The sequence below is a fragment of the Danio aesculapii genome, chromosome 22 (genome assembly GCF_903798145.1).
Source record: "Danio aesculapii chromosome 22, fDanAes4.1, whole genome shotgun sequence".
Taxonomy (NCBI): Eukaryota; Metazoa; Chordata; class Actinopteri; order Cypriniformes; family Danionidae; genus Danio; species Danio aesculapii.
In genome coordinates, this window is record NC_079456.1 from 8598780 (window position 1) to 8624863 (window position 26084).

The 26084-nt window shown below is 36.9% G+C and overlaps 1 protein-coding gene across 1 annotated transcript in view; it reads right to left on the reverse strand.

Annotated features, from left to right (window-relative positions):
- asic1b (acid-sensing (proton-gated) ion channel 1b) overlaps window positions 1-25586 on the reverse strand; it is a 387101-nt gene extending 361515 nt beyond the window's left edge. The window contains exon 1 of the mRNA XM_056447323.1: window positions 24348-25586. Coding sequence (XP_056303298.1) covers window positions 24348-24712 — 365 coding nt within the window. The 5' untranslated portion in view covers window positions 24713-25586. The remainder of the gene's footprint in view (window positions 1-24347) is intronic.
- Window positions 25587-26084: the final 498 nt, after the last annotated feature.

Genomic DNA, 26084 nt, shown 5'->3' on the forward strand with positions numbered 1-26084 from the left:
TGTTATTATTTGTATTTATTTTTCCCCAGGTTCTGCTGGCTGACGCATTGACCGAATTTTCCTTGCCAATCTTAAGCAAATTGTAATTGTTTGTAGTTTTTTTCTTGGTTCACTTTGGAATTTCCCTGACTATTGCAGAGCCCGGGGGATTGGAGTGAGCGCTCCAGCTTGGCCCCACCCTGATTCATCAATATTAATGATGCTATTAAAAATTATTTGACAGAGTAATGACTTTTAATGAGACATTTTAATGACAAATACAGCTTGTTCCAGTGAAAATGGGATCAGAAAAATATTTATGACACAATTATAATGATCGCATGACAATCATGTTTATGACAGGTTTATGACAAGTCATCATTGGTTGTCATGACAAAAATAAAGCCTGGTTGTGAGATGCATTTATACTTCTCATAATGTGATATTTGCATTTTAAATAACTGACAAATCTGAGCAAATGACACTAAATAACAGTTGTTATGAGCATGCATAAGATCTCATTCACATTTATGACGGGTCATGTCATTATGAGAAAGATTTCATGACAGTCTTATGAACACCCCTTAAAGTGTTACTGTCACGATCACCAGCGATCTAGCCTGTGCAGATCGCTGGAGACTACACATGTACCACGGAACTACAACTCCCGGAAGTCTTTGCACTCATCACTCCTGCCACAGCTGACAATAGGGCTGGGCCGATAAACAATATATCAAATCGCGATAAAATGTCAATAAAAATTATATTAAAGCTCTGAATTTTTCTCTCTCTATATTGATCTAAGAGCCAATCACACAGCAGAAATGTGCAACAATTGGAATCTAAAACAGTGTTGATTTACTGAATTTACAGCCACCGAAAATTTAGCAGCTGAAAATATGTTGTGCTTTTTAAATAGACCCTCTAATTTTTGTGGCTTCAGTCATTGTTGAGGTCCTCTGGAAGAATTAATAACTTGTATCAAAATATATATTGTTCTCATTCAATATGGAGTATAATTATTGAGATTGCATTTTTGCCATATCACCCAGCCTTAGCTGACAATCATTCAGACATTGACTCACAGCTGAAGCTCATCGTTCAATCATTCCTTGGACTTTTTATACACCTCACATTCTCACATACATTGCTGAGTCTTTTTCACTGTTAGTCTGAAACGCCATCAAGCGTTTCTTTGTCTTAGTCTTTCCGTGTTTGATCCTTGCCCTGTTTTTACCATTTATTTAGATTTTCGCGCCTGTACGGACCCCTCGCCTGTGAATTTAGACTATGCTTCTAGATTTCCCTGTATGTACCCGTTTGTTTCTGTGATTGACCATTGCCTGTCTGACCATTCTCTGTTTATTAGCGTGGATTCCCAACTCCCTTTTCCAGCATCCTATACTGTAACAGTTACAAAAAAAATGTTGCTCTAAATACAGTTGAAATCAACTTATCCTTTCTAGTCATCTCAACTTACATCAGTCAAACGAACTAAAAATATTAATAAACATTATAGTACTAAATAAATAAAACCTGAATAACATTAATAAACAGAATGACCACTAAGGCTAATCTAGGAGTTGCAGAACTCTGGTGTTCCAGTGTTAATGAAACAGACTTTCAAGTCTACATAATAAATAAACCAAATAACCATTGTTATTGTTGCACAAAATACTCAAGAAACTCCACAGAGTTTCCCTTAATGTTGTGTTTTGCCAGCAGCTGGATAAAAATGCATTTACAGTATCGCTGACTTTAACTCGCTCAGTAAATCTGACACACGAACAAGCTGTTTCTCCTCTGTCACGACAGAACTGGAGCTGAAGGAGAAAAGCGACTGTAGACAAACACAGTTTATGCTAATGTCGCGTCCCTCGTGGCGCCGCTGCGATCACACTTGAGTTCAGTTACAAAATTGCATTCTAATACATTTCAAAAGCCAACATTATGTGCATTAGAGCTGGCGTGGCTACAAGCGTTCACACTGAAACACTGGTTTAGGGTCTTACAGGGGTCCTATTGCTTTTTTTCCTCTCCCCAACTTCCTTTAGGATATAATGTTGCTGTTTGAGCTTGAAATGATCTGCATAGTTACAAAGCACAATGTCGCTCCAGCGGGACTCATTCTCATTAACAGTAAGCTCTGTTTCTCAAACGCCTCTATTGTAGTTCTGAGTTTCCCTCTGGGAACAAACACATCCCAACAAGATCCCTACTTTAAATAATGCATGCCATAGGTTGAGGAGTGTTAGCAGTGCTTATATTCATAGATATAACAACTAGTGCCAGATAGAATCTTCAGATATTTTAGCTATTTCGGTGCAGAATTTTGTAAAAAAAAAAATAAATAAAAATAAATAAATAAAAAAAATCTGTGCATTTATGTAGAATGAATGGAGTATCATAACAATTTATGCAATATTATGAGAATTATTAAAAATAATTAAATGTTTATTTAATATTTAAGATGTAAATTCAATTAGATCCACTTAATTGGTGTTTTAGTGCATCTGGAAAGTATTCATTGCGCTTCACTTTTTCCACATTTTTTTATGTTACAGCCTTATTCCAAAATGGATTAAATTCATGTATGTGTCAAATTCTATACACAATACCCCATATAGACAATGTGCAAAAATTATTTTTTGAAATGGTTGCAAAATTAAAAAAAAATAAATAAATAAATAAAGAAAACACACGTACATCAGTATTCACAGACTTTGCTCAATTCTTTGTTGATGATGCAACCTTAAGCAGCAATTACAGCCTCAAGTGTTTCTGAATATGATGCCACAAGCTTGGCACACCTGTCTTTGGGAATTTTAGCCCATTTCTCTTTGCAGTACCGCTCAAGCTCTATCAGGATGGATGGGAAAAGACCGTGTACAGCCATTTTCAGATCTCTCCAGAAATGTTCAATAGGATTTAGATCTTGGCTCTGGCTTGGCTACTCAAGGACATTCACCGAGTTGTTGTGAAGCCATTCCATTGATATTTTGGGTCATTGTCCTGCTGGAAGATGAACCCAGTCTGAGGTCAAGAGCATTTGGAAGCAGGTTCGCATTCAGGATGTCTCTGTACATTGCTGCATTCATATTTTCCTCTATCCTGACTAGTCTTCCAGTTCCTGCTGCTGAAAAATATCCCCACAGCATGATGCTGCCACCCCCATGCTTTACTGTAGGGATGGTATTAGCCTGGTGATGAGCGGTGCCTGGTTTTCTCCAAAAGTAACGCCTGGCATTCACTCCAAAGAGTTCAAATTTTGTCTCATCAGACCAGAGAATTTGGTTTCTTATGGTCTGGGAGTCCTTCAGATGCCTTTTGTTCCAGGCGGGGAGTGGGGTTATTATGGGGTATTATGTGTAGAATTTTGAGGAAAAAAATTAAATGAATCATTTTGGAATAAAAAAAAATGAGGAATAAGTGAAGCGCTATTAATACTTTTTGGATGCACTCTATATAATATATCTACTAAAGGACAGATAATTTTATAACTATTATATGTAGTAATATAAAATATTAATTTACAAACTATTGTAAATAAATCATATGACAATTTTCTTATTTGCCAATAATATTACTGAAAAAAAAAAGAAATTTAAAGTTACACACATTTACACAAACAAATACTCTATGGTGGACTAAAAATCTGTGGAAATCTGCACAGATTCTGTGTGGGCCTAGATATAACCACACAATGCTTTTTGTGTTCTTTTAACAATCTCAATTATATTTAAAAGGGATAGTTCATCCAAAACAGTGTACTCAAACTTCACTTAGTCTTGAACCTTGATGAGATTCTTTCTTCTATTAAATACTAAAGAAGCCATTTTAAAGAAACCTGAAAACCTGTGACTATTGTCCATCTATCTTTCATCAAAATACCTTCTTTTTGCGTTCAACAGAAGAAAGAATCTCAAACAGGTTTGAAATAAGTGAAAGACGAGCAAACAATGACAGAATTTTTATAGTTTTGGGTTGAACTGTCCCTTTAAGAGTTGATGTGAAAGAGATATTGGTTTAAAGGTGCAGTATGTATTCAAGTAGTGGTGGTTGAACTAAGTATTGCAGTGCAAAGTCAAAATACTGGATAGGGTTTTTGGTGCATTCAAGTCATGTTGGACAAATGTCAGAGTTTAAGACACATAAATTCGTTATTCTGATTTAGAAACTCGAAAATTCTTTTGAGTTGCCAAGTTGTGGCATGTCATTGAGAAACATGGCAGAATCACTGATCTACAATAGTTCATATGAGCAATTCCATGCAAATGTCAACCTTGCCATGACAAACAATTAAATTTTCAACAAAACACCGAAACCGTTTCGAAGTTGTTTAGGCTTATATTTTATAGTGCTTTAGCCACTCAAAAATGTCTCTGTCAATGTTTTTAAACAATTATATTTGATTTGCCAAAGTCACACAAATGGCAGTTTTACATTGGTCACATCCATAACGCAGAGGTGTCACATCCATAATGACACTTTCCTGAAATGAAAAAATATCAAATAAAATCAATCATGTTTGTTCTATAGTGAGTCAACTCTCATCTCTTTGATTAGCATATTTTTGGGGGGTTGAGCAATTTAATTCACAGAATTTCTACAAAGTATGTTATATACTGCAAACTCGCAGATGTTTTTGGTTACATCCCTAACGCATGTTTATTTTCCTCATTTGAAGTACAAAACAAGTTTACAGATTGATATTTTTCTGTGGTTAGTAGTTTTGGAAATTATAAACCGATGGTTTAATATAAATGTTAATATAAACTTTCTATGTGAATTTATGTTATGAGTTTTTACTGCAAATGTCACATCCATAACGCTGGAATTGCTCATAACTGTTATATATGGAGCTCTTTGCATCAGAATTCATGGATGCAAAGTCAACTCTTGTGGCAAGTCAGCGACAAAACACAATTGATGCAAATTATTTGCTCTTCATTGTCAATAAGGAGAGTTAACAAACCGTGCTGCATTTTCTTGTAATTTATCAAAAGTACGTACTATGCCATTTTGTGCCAACAATAGCAAAAAATAAATAAATAAATAAAATATTTTTTACAGAGCCCTACCTCCTCAATGCACATGTACAGTAGGTTGCCAAATTGACGACACCAACAGGAGCACGTGTGAATAGTTATGTTTCCATCCAAAATTGAGAACTAAATTTATGCACGAAACTGAATTAATCGCATAAAAGATGCGGCAAATAAAGCAGCGTTTCCATACAACTAGTCAAAGCGAACAAGTCACTTCCTAATTAACTGGTGCCAAATATCAACAGTAAAAAACAAATTTACTATGGTAGGAGAAGCTATGTGAATCTTTATTTAATAAATGACTTGCGTCTCAGAAGACAATGCCTACAGACACAATGCGTGGCATTTGAAGGTGTGAGACGCAGAGCACAGACGCTCTTGGCAGTTCTGGATTTATATTAATAATAACACTAATACTGAAATGATTAAGGCATTTTAGAATGACCAAAACAACATTTCAATCATTTCAGATGTTTTACAGTGTGCTCAGCCTGCTGGTTTGTCCATTCACACACATTTGTAAATCCCTAGATTATCTCTTATAACAAAAATCACATGACTTTAATGCGTATACTGGAATTTGTTCAGTAAAAGGGTTTCCATCGTAGTTTATGCGCATCGAATAAAAAGTTCATCCTACTCCGTTATCTGCATACGTTTTTTAATGTGCATTTTTTTTTAATTTATGCGCATCTTGCCGTTTCCATCAACTAAACTTTTTATTTGCATATCCAAAATGCCCAGAAAAATGAATGGAAACATAGCTAATGACAAATCAAACCGTATGCTGCAAGCTGATCAGCTAATGTTAACGTTTGTAATATTTGTATTGATTGCAAATTAAAAAGCACCTGATGTTTTATTGTGGATCATTTTGGAGGATGCTACAGTCTTCCAGAAATCACATTTTCAGCTGCGCACACAAAACATTGAGGCATCCTTCATGACTAAAATAAAACACACCACATTTCCCACCAAGGCAACCCAAAATATAAGAAATACAATTTTTTGAACTGGCAGTGAGTGAAGTTACACCAATCAAAACAAAGATGGATAATCCAACAATTAACACACTTCAAAAAGGAGAATAACTAACTAAAAGTAGCTTTGTTTTCTTAGATTAACAAATATATTAACGTAGTGTTTCTTAAACATCTGCAAACATATTACAGCGGTATGCTTCAGAAGAGTCAAAAACTTTAGGAGTTTAGACTGACAATGTTTAAGCTCCGCCCTGTTTCAGAAAGGGAGGGGCAAGGAGCTGCAGCTCATTTGCATTTAAACAAACAATTTTACTTTTTTTTACTTTGGAAAACAGTGCTTTTACTTCCACCCAAAAAAGGAGCACCGAGTATGGTGTATTAAGTGATCCCTGAGGTACCTTGAGCTGAAACTTCACAGACACGTTCTGGGAACACCTCAGACTTATATTACATCCTGCAGAAAAGCATAATTTGACTCCTTTAAAGACTCTGGGCAGTCTTTGAAGCCCGAACATGCAATCTGTCCACTGTCTGTCTGGGCGCTCGAGTCATTTCGTATTTTCATTTTCCCTTTTATTCTCTGAACTCTTCAATATTTAGAGCGGCTCTTTCAAGGCCGCCGTCATTAATCATTCACCTGTTAAATATTCCATTTGGACTGTGGAAAGAATAGAACTGATTCAGTAATAACATGGGCTGAAATTAATTTTGGCAGATGATAGTGTAAATAAATAAATTAATTAACTGAAACGCTTTGGGTGCTTCTCCTCAAAGGCAGATCTGAAAGAGATATGAAATCTGAGAGAAACGCAGAGCTATTCATCTCATTTCTGCCTTATGAACACAATGATCCAACCATCTTTGAAGATGAGTCAGTGTCGCTAAAAGATCCTAAAATGAGATGAGAAGAGAATCAGATGCTTCAAATGTCACTCACTGACACCCGGATTTTTCCAGGTCATGTCAACTTGAATTACTAAAAGTGGATAAAAGTACAATTCTTACTGTTTAAACTAGGTTGTGAAACCTACACAGAGTCTCTTTGTAAAGAAATCTTTTAAAAATAACTGCAATTAGATGATAATTATAGTAATCACGTAACCCCACTACTCTGCACCACTTAATAATAAACACAGCATCATTATTGCCATGACTTATGGCTTTGGTTTTTCAGATATTTCATCATCATCATCATCATCATCAAAAGGACAATATAAAAGTGTGTGTGTGGTTGGGGGATGGGGAGGATGTAATGTGGGGTTGAAGAAAGGCTTGAGTAAGCACCTATAGCAAACAAAGAAACCAAAGCAAAAAAATATCTTAACAATAAATGCCAGAACACACTCAGCTACAAACGAAAACTCACAGAACACCTTAGCAACTGCATTCCAATACACCAAAATCCACACAAAACACTTACTGAAAACCACTTGGAACACATTATAATCTGCACTACATGTTAAGAACTCTTAGATGTTAACAAATTGATAACTAAACCCATTCGAAAAAAGCTTAGCAGCTGTATAGCCACATCCTAAAGCATCTTAGAAACAGCACAGCAGCATGATAAGACACCCAGGGCCAAAATGCCTTAGCAACTGTGTAGTAGCCAACTAAATCCCACAACAGCTTGTCAACTTCAAAGCAACAAGATAAAGTACCTTACAATACCAACGTACAAGAGCACATTAGCAACCACATAGCAACCCGCTAAACACATTCAAAACACCTTAGCTGCCAAGTAATTATCAACATGCTAAACATATTCAGAACACATTGACTACCAAATACCAACCTGTACATATGTTCAGAACACCTTAGCTACCAAATAGCAACCTGTACACATATTCAGAGCACCTTAGCTACCAAATAGCAACCTGCTAAACTTATTCATAAACCCTTTTTGCCAATACGCAACCTGCTAATTAAATTCAGATCACCTTAGCTACCAAATATATGGCAATCTACTAAACTAATTCAGAAAATCTTAGCTACCAAATAGCAGCCCAGCTTAACGCATTCAGAACACTTTAGCTATCAAACAGCAATATGCTAGATGCATTCAGAACACCTTAGCTACCAAACAAATAGCAACCTGTTAAACCAGTGCTTAATTTGAGCCGGATCCTGTTCCAGAAATTGTCAGATATTCATATTTTGCTTTCTGGTATTTACTTTTTAATTGATCCGGCATTAACGTGTGTGTGTGTGTGTGTGTGTGTGTGTGTGTGTGTGTGTGTGCACAAGAGAATGTGAATGAGTGCAAGCGAAAGCTGCGTGGATCGTGTGTGTGTATGCACGTATAAAGCATTGACGGTAGTCACCATGCAAAAGTTAAAATAGAGGTCACGTTTAACTATTGACCCTCAACAATATTTTTAACCAATCAGCTTTCTTACATTTACAATCCCTCATTGGTTGTTGATTGTTTTGTGTGCAGTGAGCAGCTAAAATAAATGGCATAGTGGCCAACCTAAATAATATTTGTATTTTCAAAAGAGGCAGTCAAGCATATTTTCATTGTTTTAAAACCACAAGTAAATCTGATGAGCCTTATCAACAAGATCTCAAGAAGCTGGAACTGTGTTCCTGGGTCAGGATAGCGGGAGGCAGAAGCAAAGCAAGAAACCAGAAAACATGACGGAAGTAGTAACTGTGGGCTCTTCTTGAAGGATTAATAATTTCATTCTGTTTTCTTTCATTTGGAAGTGAATTCAACATCAGTAGTGTTAGTAAACTGAATAGTGATGCTTCATAAGATTTAGGTTTGTAGCTTTGTTTGTTTGTTCTCATCCATGATTGACCCATAACGTTATATGGCACAAAATAATTAGACTGTTCAGAAATTTGCCAAATACCTGGAACTGTCAGCAAATCAAAATCATCTTATGTGAAAAGTTCTGACTGGACAATTTATCTGCGACGACCTGCAGCCAATGACAGAGCAGGGGAGAGCTCTCTAAACAAATACACAGAGACATTTGTGGCAGCAACACATTGCAAAACTATTAACTGACCTCCAAATCTTCCCCCTCCCCTCCCCCTCTTAACTAAAACAACCCTGGTTACCTGCATCTCCCAACCATTTCTTAATTTTTTTCCCGCTTCAATGCCAATTAGCGCACAGACTGCTTAAATTGAGCATTGAGCAAATTTAAGCATTTCCAGCCTCCATGTGTTCTTGTGATATTTATGTATCACTAATGTGCATTTGAGAACCTGACAGAGTTGTCTGTGATTGTTTCTAGTGTAGTCATGCAGTGTATCCTGCACTGATCCATCATTCAGTGTGAAAACTGTGATCCTAATTCCGTGCGTTGTGAACTCATTAGGACCAAACTAAAGTCATTTAGAACACTTTTGTCATTGCATAGTTATATAATAAATCTAAGAATACCACAGCTATTCTGCATCGCAACAGGCTAAAGTACCTCAGAACATCATAGAAACATGCTAAAGTAACGAGAACGCCATAGCAACTAGTGTTGTTAAAAGTATCAAGTTCGGTAACAATCGGTACTAAAATAAATGTTTTTTTTTTTTGTTTTTTTTAAAGGTGAATTTTCCACTGACATTTGAGTGCTGTTTGCACTTGGTGAACAGCGCTGTAATGATGACCAACCACAGTCGATTTCATGGCCAATCAGTCTCATTTCTGTTGAGCATGTTAAAACAATGGCCAATCAGCTGCGTCTAAGAATGCACACAAAAGTGCTCAAATGTAGCTCTAGATAAGGGGTGCACAAACTTTTTCTTATGAAGGGCCAAAAACCAAACTTGATCGAGGCTAGTTGGCCGAAAGCAAAAACAGGTGGGGTAATTTCCTAATTTATTTAATAATATTTAAAATTAGTAGAAAACATTGCTATATGTTAACTAATACAGTATGTTTACAATGAACGCATTACAGTGAACACAAAACCAACCAATTACAAAATTACTGTAGTTTTTGCCTTGATTTGCTCGCTGATATATTCAGCACAGTCTATCCATCGAGTTCAGATTCATTTACATTTAATTGAAACATTGAATTGTTATTTACTTTTTTGTAGCTCAGCAATTAAAAAAAAAAAAAAAAAAGCTTACTTCAAATTAGAAATGACGATCTCAGTGTTAAAACTAACAAGGTAACAATCTCAGTGTTCGTAACAACCCTCTCCATCACAAGGTATCATAAGGATTTCACTCTCCTCTCAGATGGGCTGGTGGGCCAAATCAAAGGTTACAATAAGCCAACTATGGCCCGCAGGCCCTACTTTGTGCATCTCTGCTCTAGAGGAAACCTGTTGTTTTGTGTTTACCTTATGATGAGGCCCACACGGAATCTGCGCACACAGAAATCTGTAAATTTTCTCAGATTTTTAGCCCATCATTGCCTCTATGTATTTGTGTAAATGTGTATAAATTTATTTTTATTCAGTTTTTAAATTAATTTCACTAATATTATTGTGATAATAATAATAATAATAATAATAATAATAATAATAATAATATTCATATGATTTATTTAGAATACAGTTTGTAAAGTAATATTTTCTATGTTTTAATAGATATCTCAGTGTTTCCTCTAGGATTTTTTCCAGCTGTGGCAGCAGACTCTGTTGGGCCTTTTACACAGATCTACCAACTACCTGTGGCGTTATTTCATTGACAAATGTCATGAGCGCAGTATAACAAGTGAAGATCGCATTTATGTAATACGAGCATGTGAATCTCTGTGCTGGAGCACTGATTTTCTCTGTTCATGCACAAAACTTCTTGCGCGCCCTCAATTATACACTGCTCAAGTGCAGATTTTCTTGTGCACTCTTAAATAAATGCTGCTGAAGTGCGATTTAGTGTTTATATATCGAGTATGACTCCAACATTTATTAGATTTGCTAGGAATATTTGTGAATGTCTCCAATAGACCTACAGAGCAGCAGTAACGCTTCATGAAGTAAAGTGAGATGGCCATAAACTCCAGCACGACAAAGTCATTGTATGCAGAACCACAGACCTTTATCTATAAATAAAGTATAATGGAAATGGTGTTCATCATAACTAAAAGCTACGTTGAGTTTTCTAGCCTCACGCATCATGCACCTGTCAGTCAGTCAGTCAGTACGTCACCTTAAAGGGTTAAACAAATAACGTACAGCACTACGATTACAGAAAGTTTGCACTGTTATAATTCACTTACCCTTTAATACGTTTTGGTGTGCTATAACTCGCTATTTAAAAAACGAAAATGACTGAATGTTTTGAATGAGAAGCTGTAATGTAGCCGTGGCAGGATGAATTTTGGTGTGGCGCCCCGCCATGGAAGAATGAATGTAGCGGAAACCATGTATATTATATAAGAGACCTGCTTTGTTTACCAAATAAAGTGGATCTAGATGGATTTGCTTTGGAAACATTAAATAAAAAAGTCAAAAGTGTTTTATTTTTTATATTAAGTTAGTATATATAATGATACTCCTAAATTCATTCCGCATAAATCCGCTGAATTTTTTACTAAATTCTCTGCAGAAATAGCAAAAAATGTCTGCAGATTCTTTCTGGCCCTACTTATGATTAATCTTGTTGCAAATCTGCCGGTTCCCACCTCAGAATGAGTGAGTTTGAGCTACTTCTACATTAAGGTAGCATTCAGAAAAGCACAAAACAACCATGAGAAACATAACATCGCCAACTAGTGTTTTGGAAGTGTTATTGCAGAGCAACACAAACAGCACACAGAAGTATAAATGCATGAATACACGCAAGGCATGCACCGTGGATCACTCCATGCAAAAGTAATAAGCCTTCAGCAACACCTAACAATCCACAACTATGTTAGAGAAAGCCCATTTTCACAAGAGAAAGTCTAGTTTTGAACTTAACATTCAACATTGTGTAACTATCGTCTAATCCAGTGTTTTCCAACCCTGTTCCTGGAGGCACACCAACAGTACATATTTTGGATGTCTCCCTTTTCTGACCCATTCACTTCAGGTGTTGGAGTCTCTTCTGATGTTATGATAAGTTGATTCAGGTGTGTTGAATTAGGGAGAGCTTGAAAATGTGTACTGTTGGTGTGCCTTCAGGAACAGGGTTGGGAAACACTGGTCTAATCCAATAGCGAGCCAAAAACCCCATCCCAAAAAAAGGAGAGATTCATTTATCCACAGTCACTCTATGCTACTATAAAGAGTATATGCGATCATTAACACATAATGCTGCTCAGATGTGACAGAGTAAAGCGCAGTGGACTCGGGGCATATTAAATTTAAGAGCATCACTTTTTTGCGCAGCTTGTGAATGTGAAGCGATCGTCAGCGAAGCCTCTCTAATAGACTCAATGGGGCCGTGATGACATCTGCTAATGAATCCCGGAGAGAATAAAAGCAGGAAAGTTCTGTCTGTCATGCCGCCATAACTATCGGCCTGAGCTGTCACTGCGTCTTACTCAAGGCCACATCACAGCGACGGCAGAAAGCTCAAACTGGTGAATACTGCAAATTCACACAGCCAAACTAGCGCAGTCCCAAAAAGCATGCTTATCATACCAATGAAAATATGCATTTGTATTTATAGAAGGGATGGGGAAGGACACAGTTGAGCATCAAAACCATAAACATGTCATACAGATTTAAAGATGTAAAGAAACATCAGTCAGTAAATGTTTATATTTAAAAAAAAATCTTGGTCATATTTAGAACAAAATCCATTTGATGCCATGTTAAGAGATTCTATTTAGGGATCACAGTGAAGGATCGGAATACTAAATAACTGTCATTTTAAATCTTTGTACTGTATTTAAAGCTGTAGTTCATCCTCAAATAAAAATAAACTGACAAATTTACTCGCACTCAAGTGGTTCCAAACCTTTAGGAGCTTCTTTATTCTGTTGAACACACAAGGCATTTTGCAGAATGTTGAAAACCAGTAACCATTGACTTTCATGGTAGGTAACAACTAATAATGAAGTCAATGGTTATCGTTAGGGTCAGACGGAATCTGCGGATGTTTTCTGCCATTTCTGCGGAGAATTTTGGCAAAAATCTGCGGATTTCTGCTGAATTATTTTGGGAGTATCATAACTAAAACCTTAATATGTGAAATAAAAATTATATCTTTTGAACTTTTATTTAATGTTTAAAATGCAAATCCAATTAGATTCACTTTATTTGGTAAACAAAGTCTCTCATATAATATATCTACTAACAGACAGAAGATATTACTGTACAAACTGCATTGTACATAAATCAGATGAACATTTTCATATTAGTCAATAATTACTGAAATTAATTTTAAAACTGAATAAATATAGATTTACACACATTTACTCAAGTAAATAAACAGAATTAATGATGGGCTAAAAATCTGCATAATTCTCCACGTGCAGATTCCGTGTAGGCTTAGTTATCGGTTATCAGCATTTTTCAAAATATCTTTTTATATTTAACAAGACAACAAACAAGTATAAGGTCCTTACCATGGGGGGCGGTCCCTTTAAAAACACTACATCTTACAGATTTTTCAGCCAGTTAACAATTTAGTATCTTATTTTTTTAATGTTTTAATTATTTTATATATTTGAGTATTTTCTCAAATGTCATTCTGATTTTCTGAATGACATTTTAGTTTCACAGCTATTTGAAATATTAAAATGAACAATTTGCTGGGATTTAATGTTTCCATTGAGTTCACTGACTTAAAATACAGTTCAATAAGACTCCCTTGCTATTCAGCTGTGGGTTGGTATATCCAGGTTTGCATTTTGTGGCACCTTTAATATACTTTCCATGTATATAAAATCATTTCTGCTAATTTGAAGTAATGTAGACTCTGAAAATGGACATCGTTGACCCATATAATATGTATACTGATTCCATTACAAACACAAAAATATTGGGACAAACTACAATGCTGCTTTTAGTGTGTCCCCATTCAAAAAAAGTGAACAAATCTTAAAAATAATTTGTATATAAAAAGTGTTCACCATGTGTGTTCAAACTCACTCAATACTGATCTGATTATTAGTTCCGTTATCTATTCACCTTAGCTCTGTTTTTTTCCAAATAAGTTATATACTGTTTATTTGCAATGTTTCCTCCAGCTGGGGCGACAGACTCTGTTGGGCCTTTTACACAGATCTACCAACTACCTGTGGCGTTATTTCATTGACAAGTCAAGATCGCATTCACGTAATACGAGCATGTGAATCTCTGTGCTGGAGTGCTTATTTCCTCTGTTCGTGCACAAAACTTCCTGCATGTCCTCAAATATACACTGCTCAAGTGCAGATTTTCTTGTGCGCTCTCAAATAAACGCTGCTGAAGTGCGATTTAGTGCGTTTATGTAACGAGTATGTCTACAACATTTATAAGATTTGCTAGGAATATTTGTGAATGTCTCCAATAGACCTACAGAGCTGCATTAATGCGTCCTGAATTAAATTGAAACGGTTATAAACTCCAGCATGATAAAGTCATTGTTTGTTGTATGCAGAGCCACAGACCTTTATCTATAAATAAAATATAATTATGGAAACTGTGTTCGTCATAACGGAAATCTACGACGTGTTTGCTGGCCTCACGCACCTGTCAGTCAGTCAGCACAACAAATAACGCACAGCAGTACTACGATTGCAGAAAAGTTTGTGCTGCTATAATTCCCTTACCTTTTAAAATGTTTTGGTGTGATTATAACCCGCTATTTAAAAAATAAAAAAATTTTAAAAAACCACACACGGCTGAAGGTGTTGAATGAGAAGCTGTAATGTGGTCGTGGCGGTGGTGGGATGAATTGGTGTGGCGCCCCGCCATGGAAGAATGAATGTAGTGGAAACCATGATTTGTATCTATATTTATTGTATAATTTAATAACCATCTGTCTCATCAACGTTCTGATGCACATTGTTTTTTTTCTTTCATATCTAGATAAAAAAAATAAATAAATAAACAAAAATGTAAACAGACATGGCTATCGATACTTGATACCTACTGTACACACACCCCCCTTAAATAACAGTTTGTGTTTAGATACAAGCATTGGAAACTGGCTGATATCCTTCCTTTCAATATCATTTTACTTCATTTTTAAGATAGTATACACTCGATCAACTCTGTAACAAACATTTATCCGTACCATTAAGTGGGTCCATATTTTACCCAAATTTGAGTAGACAACTCATTTTTTTTAGAGTATACTTCACATTCCTCAGCAATTCACTGCATTATTTTACACACATTTACTACAACACCATTCATTCCTGTTCCTTCAGCTTAGTCTCTATTTCAGAGGTCACCACAGCAGAACGAACCACCAACTATTCCGGCATATGTTTAATGCAGCAGATGCCCTTCCATCCACAATCCAGTACTGGGAAACACCCATACTCTCATACACTACAGCCATTTTAGTTAATCTATTTACTTATAGCGCATGTCTTTGGACTGTGGGAGAAACCGGAACACTTAGAGGAAACCCATGCCAACACAGGGAGAACATGCAAACTCCACACAGAAATACTAACTGACCCAGCCAGGACTCAAACCAGTGACCTTCTTGCTGTGAGGCAACAGTGCAAACCACTGAGCCCCCCTACAACACCATCACCCACAAAAGGTTTTTGAAATACTAGCCAGAAATAAAAAGGCTGCATGTTGGAAATCCACCAAATCATAATCAAGTGAACTTAACACACTGTATTCAACATCCTATGATATAAGGCGCACTTACCTCTGCACGCTATTTTAGCACTTCATAGCATGCAAATTGGTCATCTTGACTGGTCATTAAGTAACTGCTGGCTGTGTTTGAAGAGTTAGTAGTAGAAACTTTGCCTAGATTCTCACACAGTTCCCATGGCGATTGAGCTACAATTGGTTGCCGAGTGCAGTCATGCTTCCTTAGCGATGCCATTGTAAAGGAAAGATGCGAGCGGTCAGACTGACGTACTTCAAATGTGCCCTATAATTCACTCAACGAAGACTGAAATCATTTCAGGGCAAACTCACAACCAAGACCTTCAAATCTCTTATGTTTCTCCCAGATAGAGAGGTCATACAGAGATCTTTGAAACATTTCTTCAGGGAATTAAAAACATTGAGGATTAACAACCAATAGTTATTGCTCAAATGGTTATCAATGGCTGAATTGTAATCATTTACAACACAAATGAATCATTTATTCACAAAATTCACAATTTAGCCACACAGACTCCTATTCGTCCCACATAAATAACAGTAATGCATACCTAGCTAACCCCATAGAGACTGTGTCTGTTCCTCGTATTATTAGACCAAGAAACAAACGTACTGTGTGCTCCAGAAATAATCTATTAAGAATTAAACCAGAAAAAACACTAAAAAGTGAAAATACAAATTTCATGAAGCTTGGTCTCCTAAACATCAGGTCACTAGCACCTAAAGCACTTATCATAAATGAAATAATAACAGATAACAATCTTAATGCACTCTGTCTTACTGAAACCTGGCTGAAACAAAATGACTATATTAGTTTAAATGAGGCAACTCCTCCAGGATTCTTATATAAACATGAGGCTCGTCAAACTGGTCGTGGTGGTGGAGTCGCGTCAATCTTTAGTGATATTCTTAATGTTAATCAGAGAAACGGACTTATGTTTAGCTCCTTTGAAGTACTAGCGCTTAATGTTGTCCTTCCAAACACTATGCAAAATGTTATCTCTCGCTCTAATCACCATATATAGACCTCCAGGACCCTATGTCAATTTTCTAAAAGAGTTTTCTGATTTTATCTCTGACTTACTAGTTAAAACTGATAAAATACTAATTGTAGGAGACTTTAACATCCACATAGATGACGCTAACGACACATTAGGGCTCGCGTTTACGGACTTGCTGGTCTCACTAGGAATAAAGCAAAATGTTATTGGTCCAACTCATCGCCTAAAGCATACACTAGATCTAATTCTGTCTTATGGAATTGAGGTCACTAATGTAGACATTATACCACAAAGTGATGATATTACAGACCACTACCTCTTACTATATAAGCTGTGTTTACCTGAAATTAGCAGATCCGCTCCGATATATCGCCCTAGTAGAACTATTGTTCCGTCCACTAAAGATGAATTTATAAATAACTTACCTGATCTTTCTCTACTTCGAAATGCACCCGCAAACGCAAATGACCTTGATGTAGTAACCAGCAGTATGGATGCCATCTTTACTAGCACTCTAAATACTGTGGCACCCATCAAACTAAAAAAGGCTAGAGAGAATAAAACTACACCATGGTATAATAGTCATACCCGCGCTCTCAAAACAGCAGCCCGTGCCCTGGAACGTAAATGGAAAAAAACTAATTTAGAAGTCTTTCGAATTGCATACAAAGACAGTATGTCCAGCTATAGGAGGGCTTTAAAATCTGCCAGGGCTGAGCACCTCCGCAAACTGATAGAAAATAATCAAAACAATCCTAGATTCTTATTTAACACCATCGCTAAATTAACAAATAATCGGTCATCTTTGGAACAAAACGTTCCACCGCAAATTAGTAGTGATGACTTCATGAATTTTTTCAGTGATAAAATAGAAGGCTTTAGACAGAAAATAGGAGATATTAAACTTTCTGCACCGCCTTATACTTCAGATCCAGTAAACACGCCACTGAATCTAAATAACCTACAGTGCTTTAAAATCATAGAACAGGAAGAGCTAGACAAAATTATAAATAGCTCTAAATCAGCTACGTGTATATTGGACCCAATTCCAACAAAGTTACTGAAAGAATTGCTACCTGTTATAGGAGAACCTCTTCTTAACATTATCAACTCTTCTTTATCTTTAGGCCATGTTCCAAATCCTTACAAGTTAGCTGTTATTAAACCTATTATTAAGAAACCACAACTGGAACGCAGCAACTTAGCTAATTATAGGCCTATTTCAAACCTTCCATTTATATCTAAAATACTAGAAAAAGTTGTTTCTGCTCAATTATGCTCCTTTCTGCAGACCAACAATGTTTTTGAAGTGTTTCAGTCAGGTTTCAGAGCTCATCACAGTACAGAAACTGCATTAGTGAAAATAACCAACGATTTACTCTTAGCTGCTGACCAAGGGTGCATCTCGCTATTAGTTCTACTCGATCTTAGTGCGGCATTTGACACCATTGACCATGGTATCCTTATTAATCGCTTAAAGTCTACAGGTGTCCAGGGACATGCCCTACAATGGTTTAAGTCATACTTATCTGACCGTTACCAGTTTGTAAATATAAATGGACAGCCTTCACAAATCAGCCCAGTAAAATACGGGGTGCCTCAAGGATCAGTTTTAGGCCCTTTACTGTTTACAATATACATGCTACCCCTGGGAGACATTATTAGAAGACATGGGATCAGCTTTCACTGCTATGCAGATGATACTCAATTATATATTTCAACTAAACCTGACGAGACGTCTAATCTGTCCAAGCTAACTGAGTGTATTAAAGATGTTAAAGACTGGATGACCAACAATTATCTTCTCTTAAACTCAGACAAAACAGAATTATTACTTATTGGGCCTAAATACTGTACACAGCAGATCTCACAACTCGACCTACAATTAGAGGGATACAAAGTTAGCGTTAGCTCTACTATAAAAGATCTGGGTGTCATATTAGACAGCAATTTAACTTTTAAAAATCATATTTCCCATGTCACAAAAACTGCTTTCTTTCATCTGAGAAATATAGCTAAGTTACGAAGTATGCTATCCATCTCAGATGCAGAAAAGCTAGTCCATGCTTTTATGACTTCTAGGCTGGACTACTGTAATGCTCTGTTTGCTGGCTGCCCAGCATCCTCTATTAACAAACTTCAATTAGTACAAAATGCAGCTGCCAGAGTTCTTACCAGGTCTAGAAAATTTGATCACATCACCCCAATTTTATCCTCCTTACACTGGTTGCCTGTTAAGTTTCGTATTGAATTTAAAATATTGCTTCTTACATATAAAGCTTTAAATAATCTAGCTCCTGTTTATCTAACCAATCTTCTGTCTCGCTACAATCCAACTCGCTCTTTAAGATCTCAAAACTCAGGGCTTCTGGTAGTACCTAGAATAGCAAAGTCGAGTAAAGGAGGTCGAGCCTTCTCATTTATAGCTCCTAAACTCTGGAATAGCCTTCCTGATAACGTCCGAGGCTCAGACACACTCTCCCAATTCAAAACTAGATTAAAGACCTATCTGTTCAGTAAAGCATACACTTAGTGCACCACTTAGGGGGCTTCCACACAGGTTATGCATCTTGCTGATATACACTGTGAACATCAGCTACGCTAATTATTTTCTTTATTCTCCATTTCCACCTGGGGATACTCTTCCCGAGGCCCTCAGACTATGCAGAGTCACTGATTCGATCCAAGACCAACGACGAGATGATCCCAAGGTTTCCATATCCTGGACCTGGCCGAATCCTGAACAACTACTGCGATGGTCATAGAAGAGTGGAGAACATGAGACTGTTTCCTATGACGCTCCAGAGACAGACGAGTCTTCGCTGAGGCCAGCTTCCAGCCTCTGCCACTGAGACTGCAGCTCTGCACAAGACGTTTGGCCAGCGGAGAAATTAAAATGGTCGTGCCCAACTGAGCCTGGTTTCTCTCAAGGTTTTTTTTCTTCACTTCCGCCTTTAGTGAAGTTTTTTTTCCCTCTCCGCTGTCGCCACTGGCTTGCATGGTTCAGGATCTGTAGAGCTGCGCATCGTTGGATTTGCTCTTCAATATTTGGACTCTCAGTAGTGATTATTAAACCACACTGAACTGAGCTAAACTGAACTGAACTTAAACACTACAAACTGAACTACACTGTTCCTATTTACTGTGACCTTTTATGTGAAGCTGCTTTGACACAATCTACATTGTATAAGCGCTATACAAATAAAGGTGAATTGAATTGAATTGAACAAAACTTTCTTTGGCCTTGCTTACTTTGACCCTAAATTTGGCTCATTTCAGACCTCTAAACACTTATATTTACACACCAAACACAAATGTCAAAGAACAGGTGTGTTATTTCAATCAGGCATTGACATATGAGCTATTTATTCAAGGATAAACATCACAGCGGAAAGCCTTCGAATGCAATAAGCGTGCAAAAAAAGTAATCCAGCAAAGCGAATATTAGTGGAGCGTGACTTTTCAACGAAAATCTAAACCTTGCATCAATTATTCATTCCGTCCAAACGTGTTGTTATTGAAAAGCGATGAGGCAGATTGTACTGCCAATAGAGACACTGATGTGTTCAATGAGTTCTGGAGCGGCTCCGACCGCAGACTGACAATCACAGTCCTGCGAGAAGATTTCAAACTCCGAGGAGAACTTCTGCTTCTCTAATGGCTGCGCTTTCGCCACAAGCACAACACATGGTGTTATCAGTTACATCGAATCGATGATGATTCACTTCAGCCCTCGCCGGGGCTTTCAACACCTGAGGGGATGAAATCATTTTTCATTTGCAGACAGGCAAGTCAACGCTCTAACTCTCCCTCGTTTTCAAGCGAGGCAGGATGTTTACAGCTTACATTTTCAGCTCTCATCTCAATTAAATACAGAATCGCATTAACTGCATGACGTCAAATTCTGACAGACAACAGTCAGACTTCAGAGAATCACCCCATCATAAATCCTTGAGATACCACAAGAGAAACATCAATTCTCTCTGTCAGCAACCAAAAGATCAATTTTTTCCATCTAAAATATTCTTTGAAATATTAAATGATGTGACGTTTATTACATGTAAGCTTTTACTTCCTTGATAAAATGCCTTAAGAATTGACCCTTCGCTAAGCCACACCCAAAAACCACCACAGACCAATCATGGCTTAGCAGCTGTAAATGGGTGCTGGATGTCTGTCAAGCTTACGAGCGAGGGGGACAACCCAAAGCATTGCGCATATTGATTGTGCAAATCTGAAACCCAGTATCCTAAAAAGTTTGGACTGGGTGGTGGAATTTTTTTTCCTTTTCCAAAATCTAAAACCCAAGGACAGAAATGGCAGGCGTGGATCAAGCCATGTGGGGGGCTGTGAAGGCAGTGCAATTCAGTTATATTTACATCTGCCTCAAGCTACAAATATTTGGATTACATATCAACAGAACAAAACAGATGATCCCAAACTGAGCACTTGCGATCAATTAATATACTTCACCCGCAGCTGTTTTTCAGCCATTTTTTAACCCTCGTGTCCCTGTCAGAGGTACAATTCACCAATGTTGTCTTTTGGAGATTTAATCATTGGTGACGATGTTATAGCAGGTTAGTGTCTGCTTTTGTATTTGGTGCCGGATTAATATTTGCTAGTAGAGAAAATATTTTAATTGCACAACAATTAGTCTCAGTTTTTAAAACGATAATAATAATAAAATAATAAAACGAGAAATCAGCTTAATTTGTTATCAGATTATTTTTAAATTTCACCTACCTTGCTGTGCGTAAACTAAGCTGTTGAATGGTCAGCGTATGAGGCAGCTAGGTTGTAGCTTAAATTTTTAATTAAATTATTCTCTAATCGGGGCATCATGGTGGCGCAATGGGTAGCACGATCACCTCACAGCAAGAAGGTCGCTGGTTTGAGCCCTGGCTGGGTCAATTGGCATTTGTGTGTGAAGTTTGCATGTTCTCCCCGTGTTCGTGCGAGTTTCCTCCGGGGGCTCTGGTGTATATGTGTGAATGAGAGTGTATGGGTTTTTCCCAGCGATGGGTTGTAGCTGGAAGGGCATCCGCTGCGTAAAACATATGCTGGATAAGTTAGCGGTTCATTCTGCTGTGGCAACCCCAGATTAATAAAGGGACTAAGCCGAAAAGAAAATGAATGAATGGATCGATGAATGAATGAATGAATAAATATTCTCTAATTGGTTGCCTATTATGTCATGAATATACCCCTGTAATGCATACTGCAGTCCTTTTTTAGTCTGGCTTGCTTCAGGATCTTACCTGTTCGCTAAAACTTACTAATAATCTCCCTGGGAATGTCTGACACCGGCGCATACATACTGTAATAGACGTGCCAGGCACGAAAGCTTGACAGGCAGAACAACAGTTACTAAGGAGGGCGGGGCTTAGCGAAGTGTAAATTACATCAGAAAGCAGCTCAAATTTAAAATAGCAAAGACGTAACCATGGAGATAGAATTGTATCAGAAAAAATGTGAAACCCTGTTTCAGAAACAAAAAGTTATCTGAAGCTAAAGAAGCCATCTGAACCTACAATGTCTTGAAGTTATTTATGAGGAAACAAATAATATTAAAAAAAAACCCCAGGGAGAGAAGAAAAAAAAAAACTTTAAATATAACAACAAGGATTAATGAATAAAAATGGATGTATGATGCAACTTCATGTCAGAATTAACTTAATTATGAGCTTAGATCAAGTTTTTGATCAAATAACTTATTTTGGAGCAGTAAATCACAATAATAATAATAATAATTATTATTATTATTATTATTATTATTATAATAAATAATATTAATGATAATAATAATAATAATAATAATAATAATACTTTATCCAAGGTTCATACCATCAGTCTCTTATACCAACCATGCCTGCTTACAGAGTTGTAAAAACTGTAAACTGTAAGAACATACATGTTCCCTGGATTGATTCTGAATGTTTTTATTAAAGCTCCAGGTTTGAGGATTTTTTATCAGTGATGTTAAATAAATACAAACAAAAGGACATCGGTGAAAATTGTTAAAAGCAGTCGGTAAACAGATATTTCTGTTTAACATGACTAGGCATGGGACAATAACTGGTTTCAGGGGTTTACAGCAGTTTGGAAAAGTCAAGGTTTTAAAAAAAACTGATAACTTTTTCCTGTTCTACTGTTCCTAATGTACATGTAAGATAGTTTTCTTTATGTTGTAAAGAAATCTGTACATTTGAAACTAATGAAGATAGCGGTCAATTATTTATTTTAATTATTTAGCCGGACATGTTTACTAGTCCAGAAAAGACATGGGATGATAACCGTTTTCAAGGTATACCGCGATTTGGAAAAGTAAAGGTTTTAAAACTGCCAAAATTTCTGTAATACGGTTCCTACGGTATATGTAATTTATTTATTTATTTATTTTCTTAAAGGACAATATTATCTCCAGGATAAAAGATATCTTAAGATGCCGTTTTAAATTGTAAAGACATCTGTGTTTTTCATACTAATGAAGACAGAAATTCACTTGAATTATTTAGCCTGACATGTTTACTGCTCCAAAATACTTTAAATTTTTCTCAAAATAAAATAGATTGTGCTCAAATGGGGAAAAGTTGTTGTTTTTTACCCAGACATTTAAAAATATATATATAATTTTAGAGCAGTAATCACAATATCATCAAACCGTGAAATTTTTATCCAAGGTTATACCGTCAGAATCTTTTACTGGCCCATTCCTATTCCAGAATATTATAAAAAAAAAAATTCCTAATAGTTCCCTAAAATAAAATATAGTCTGTTCAATAGGGGGAAAACGTTGTTGTTTTTACCCAGACATTTAAAAAGAACTTATCACAAAACAGTGGTATCATGAAACCATATTTTTCCCAAGGTTATCATACTGTCAGAAATGTAGACCAGCAGATGCTTAAACGTGACCTTTCATTATAACCAGCTACTCTTTAAAACTGTTCTAAAAATAAAATAATGATTGTGGTCATGTTTTTTCCTGTCATCATCCACAACAAAAGCACAGAACTGAATAACTTCTGAGTCAAAAGACAAACAACTCCTTCTGCAAACCGTGTGCTGTGCGTAACTTGTAGGATGTGTAGGTGTTTTATTCAGTCATTCATTTATTCATTCCCCTCCATTTGAAATGGGTTCAGTGTAACAGTGGACATGCCAATTAACTTGAAAGAATGTGCGAGACTTCCTGTTGCTAGAATGGATACAGCTCCTGCAGTAAGTTAATGAGAATTATTAATATTAATTACATTAGCCATTTAATCGTGTTTTATTGACATCTACCCATTCCCCAACACTAAACGTACACCTACCATTTAGAGTATTGTAAGATACTCTGAATTATTATTGTACAGTAACAAAAAAATATATGTTTTATGATGTGTGCATGTGTCCGCAGCTGTATTCCTTTCTAGACTTTACCTGTCAGTTGCTTCCAGGTATTTTAGCATGAAAACAATTGCTATTGCAAACTCGTACATGCTATAGAACGTTATATATATATATATATATAAAATTTGTTTTGGTCCAAGTAGCCTAGCTTTGGGGCTTGCTGTACGTTCTTCAAGATAGTGACAGGTAGCATAGTGAAGTAAAAGTATGTACATCACAATTACAGAGAATACCTTGACTAAAAATAACCTGTGTATAACTCACCTGCCATTTAACAGTGCCAGCAGTTCTCCCGCGTGGTACAGGTCGTTTCGCGTCACGCGGCCAAAGCGGAAAGAGTTCAGGTTGCAGAAGGTAATAGCCGGAAATGCCATCAAAGGTGCTGTGACCTCGTCCAGTTTGGTGACATGGGGATACTGAAAGTAAAATTTGATGCGGTCCACGCACACGACCACCAGGAATGTGAAGGAACCCATGAAAAACAGGACCCAAAGGCACCGTTTGACACACTGGCGTTCATAACTGAACACATGTGAGATGCCGTGAAGTGTGGACCTGCTGGCGAAAACTTCAATGGGCGCAGGCCGCGGACACTCCAGATTATCATCAGATTCGGCTTTAATATCCATGGTTCTTGAAGTTTATAATTAAATAGATGTAGATATTTAGAAGAATGGACGTTTAAATGGTCGGCTGAGACACTAAAACGCAGTCAAAACAATCCTTTCAGCATCCTCTCAATGGTTTTCCAGCGTTCACTCAAAGTTCCTGCAGTGTAAAGTGAATGAACTGCCGCCTATGTACCCGAGCTCACCCTGAAGATGACGTTTGATGATGTCAGATGTGTTCTATTTCATTCGGTCATATTAAATGACTTGAATAAAAACACAAGTTCGATATCACCGCATAAAGCGCATTTAGGATGCTTAAACAAACGCGAAGCGCTCAACTCGTGTGTTTTTCCCTCAAAATGCAATGATATATAAGCTTTCCTCAGTATCTTCTCAGAAACAAGTCGGTAAGCGCGAGTGCCGTCAATTCATGTCCGTTTTCTCCAGCAGAATCAGCGAAATGTGCATAAACGAGCGCGACGAGAACGCTTTCGCCGTATAACTACTGTCATTCACGCACATACATCCCTGTAAGGTGTTATAGACAGCGCAAACGCATCACTCGATGTGTTCAAATCCACACACAACACAGACACATCCGCGGTGTCAGAAAAAAACGGCTCGGATACCGTTTCAAGCTTGGCGTCCAAAAAGCGATCCGCAATCCAACTTTCAGCACGCGCGCGGAAAACGACAACACAGATGCTCTCTGGATGCTGGCATCACTAGCACGCCAATTACTGCAGCACTGCTGGCGGATCCATAGCGGGATAAAGTGTCGGGGTTGTAAGTTATGTAGTGCCGTCCGTCCAGTCCTTCGGTGGGTTTAGATGTGGACGGACACGTCAGGAATGAACGCTGCACACTGCGACGAAACCTCCGTCCAACTGCTCCACTGTCTGTCTGAGCATCACTGACTGTGAGCCGACCATTTCTTAAGAGAGAGGGAGAGAGATAGTGGGATCCAGAAGGAGAGAGGGAGTAATTTTAATTTGATTGATCTATACATGTTGGTCAAAAACAACAACGGAGCATTCAAGCATCCAATGTGTTATACAGATTTACGTTTATTATTATTATTATTATTATTTTTTACTTCTAAAAATATAAATCGCTGGACCTAATTTATACTTTTAAATCACGGTTTACAGAAAACATCACAACAAAACGTCAAATTTATAGCACCAAATAAATTGTCAAAAATTTAGAGCTAGAATTATTTGATAACTTAATAAGACTAATTATTTTGCTCAGAGAGAGCGAGAGAGAAAGAGAAAGAGGGATTTTCCTTTGATTAATTTGTGTAATTGTAGCTTGGTCAACAAACAAAAAAAGGAGTGTTATACAGATTTGCAATTAAATCATTTTGTTTCAATTTTTATTAATACTG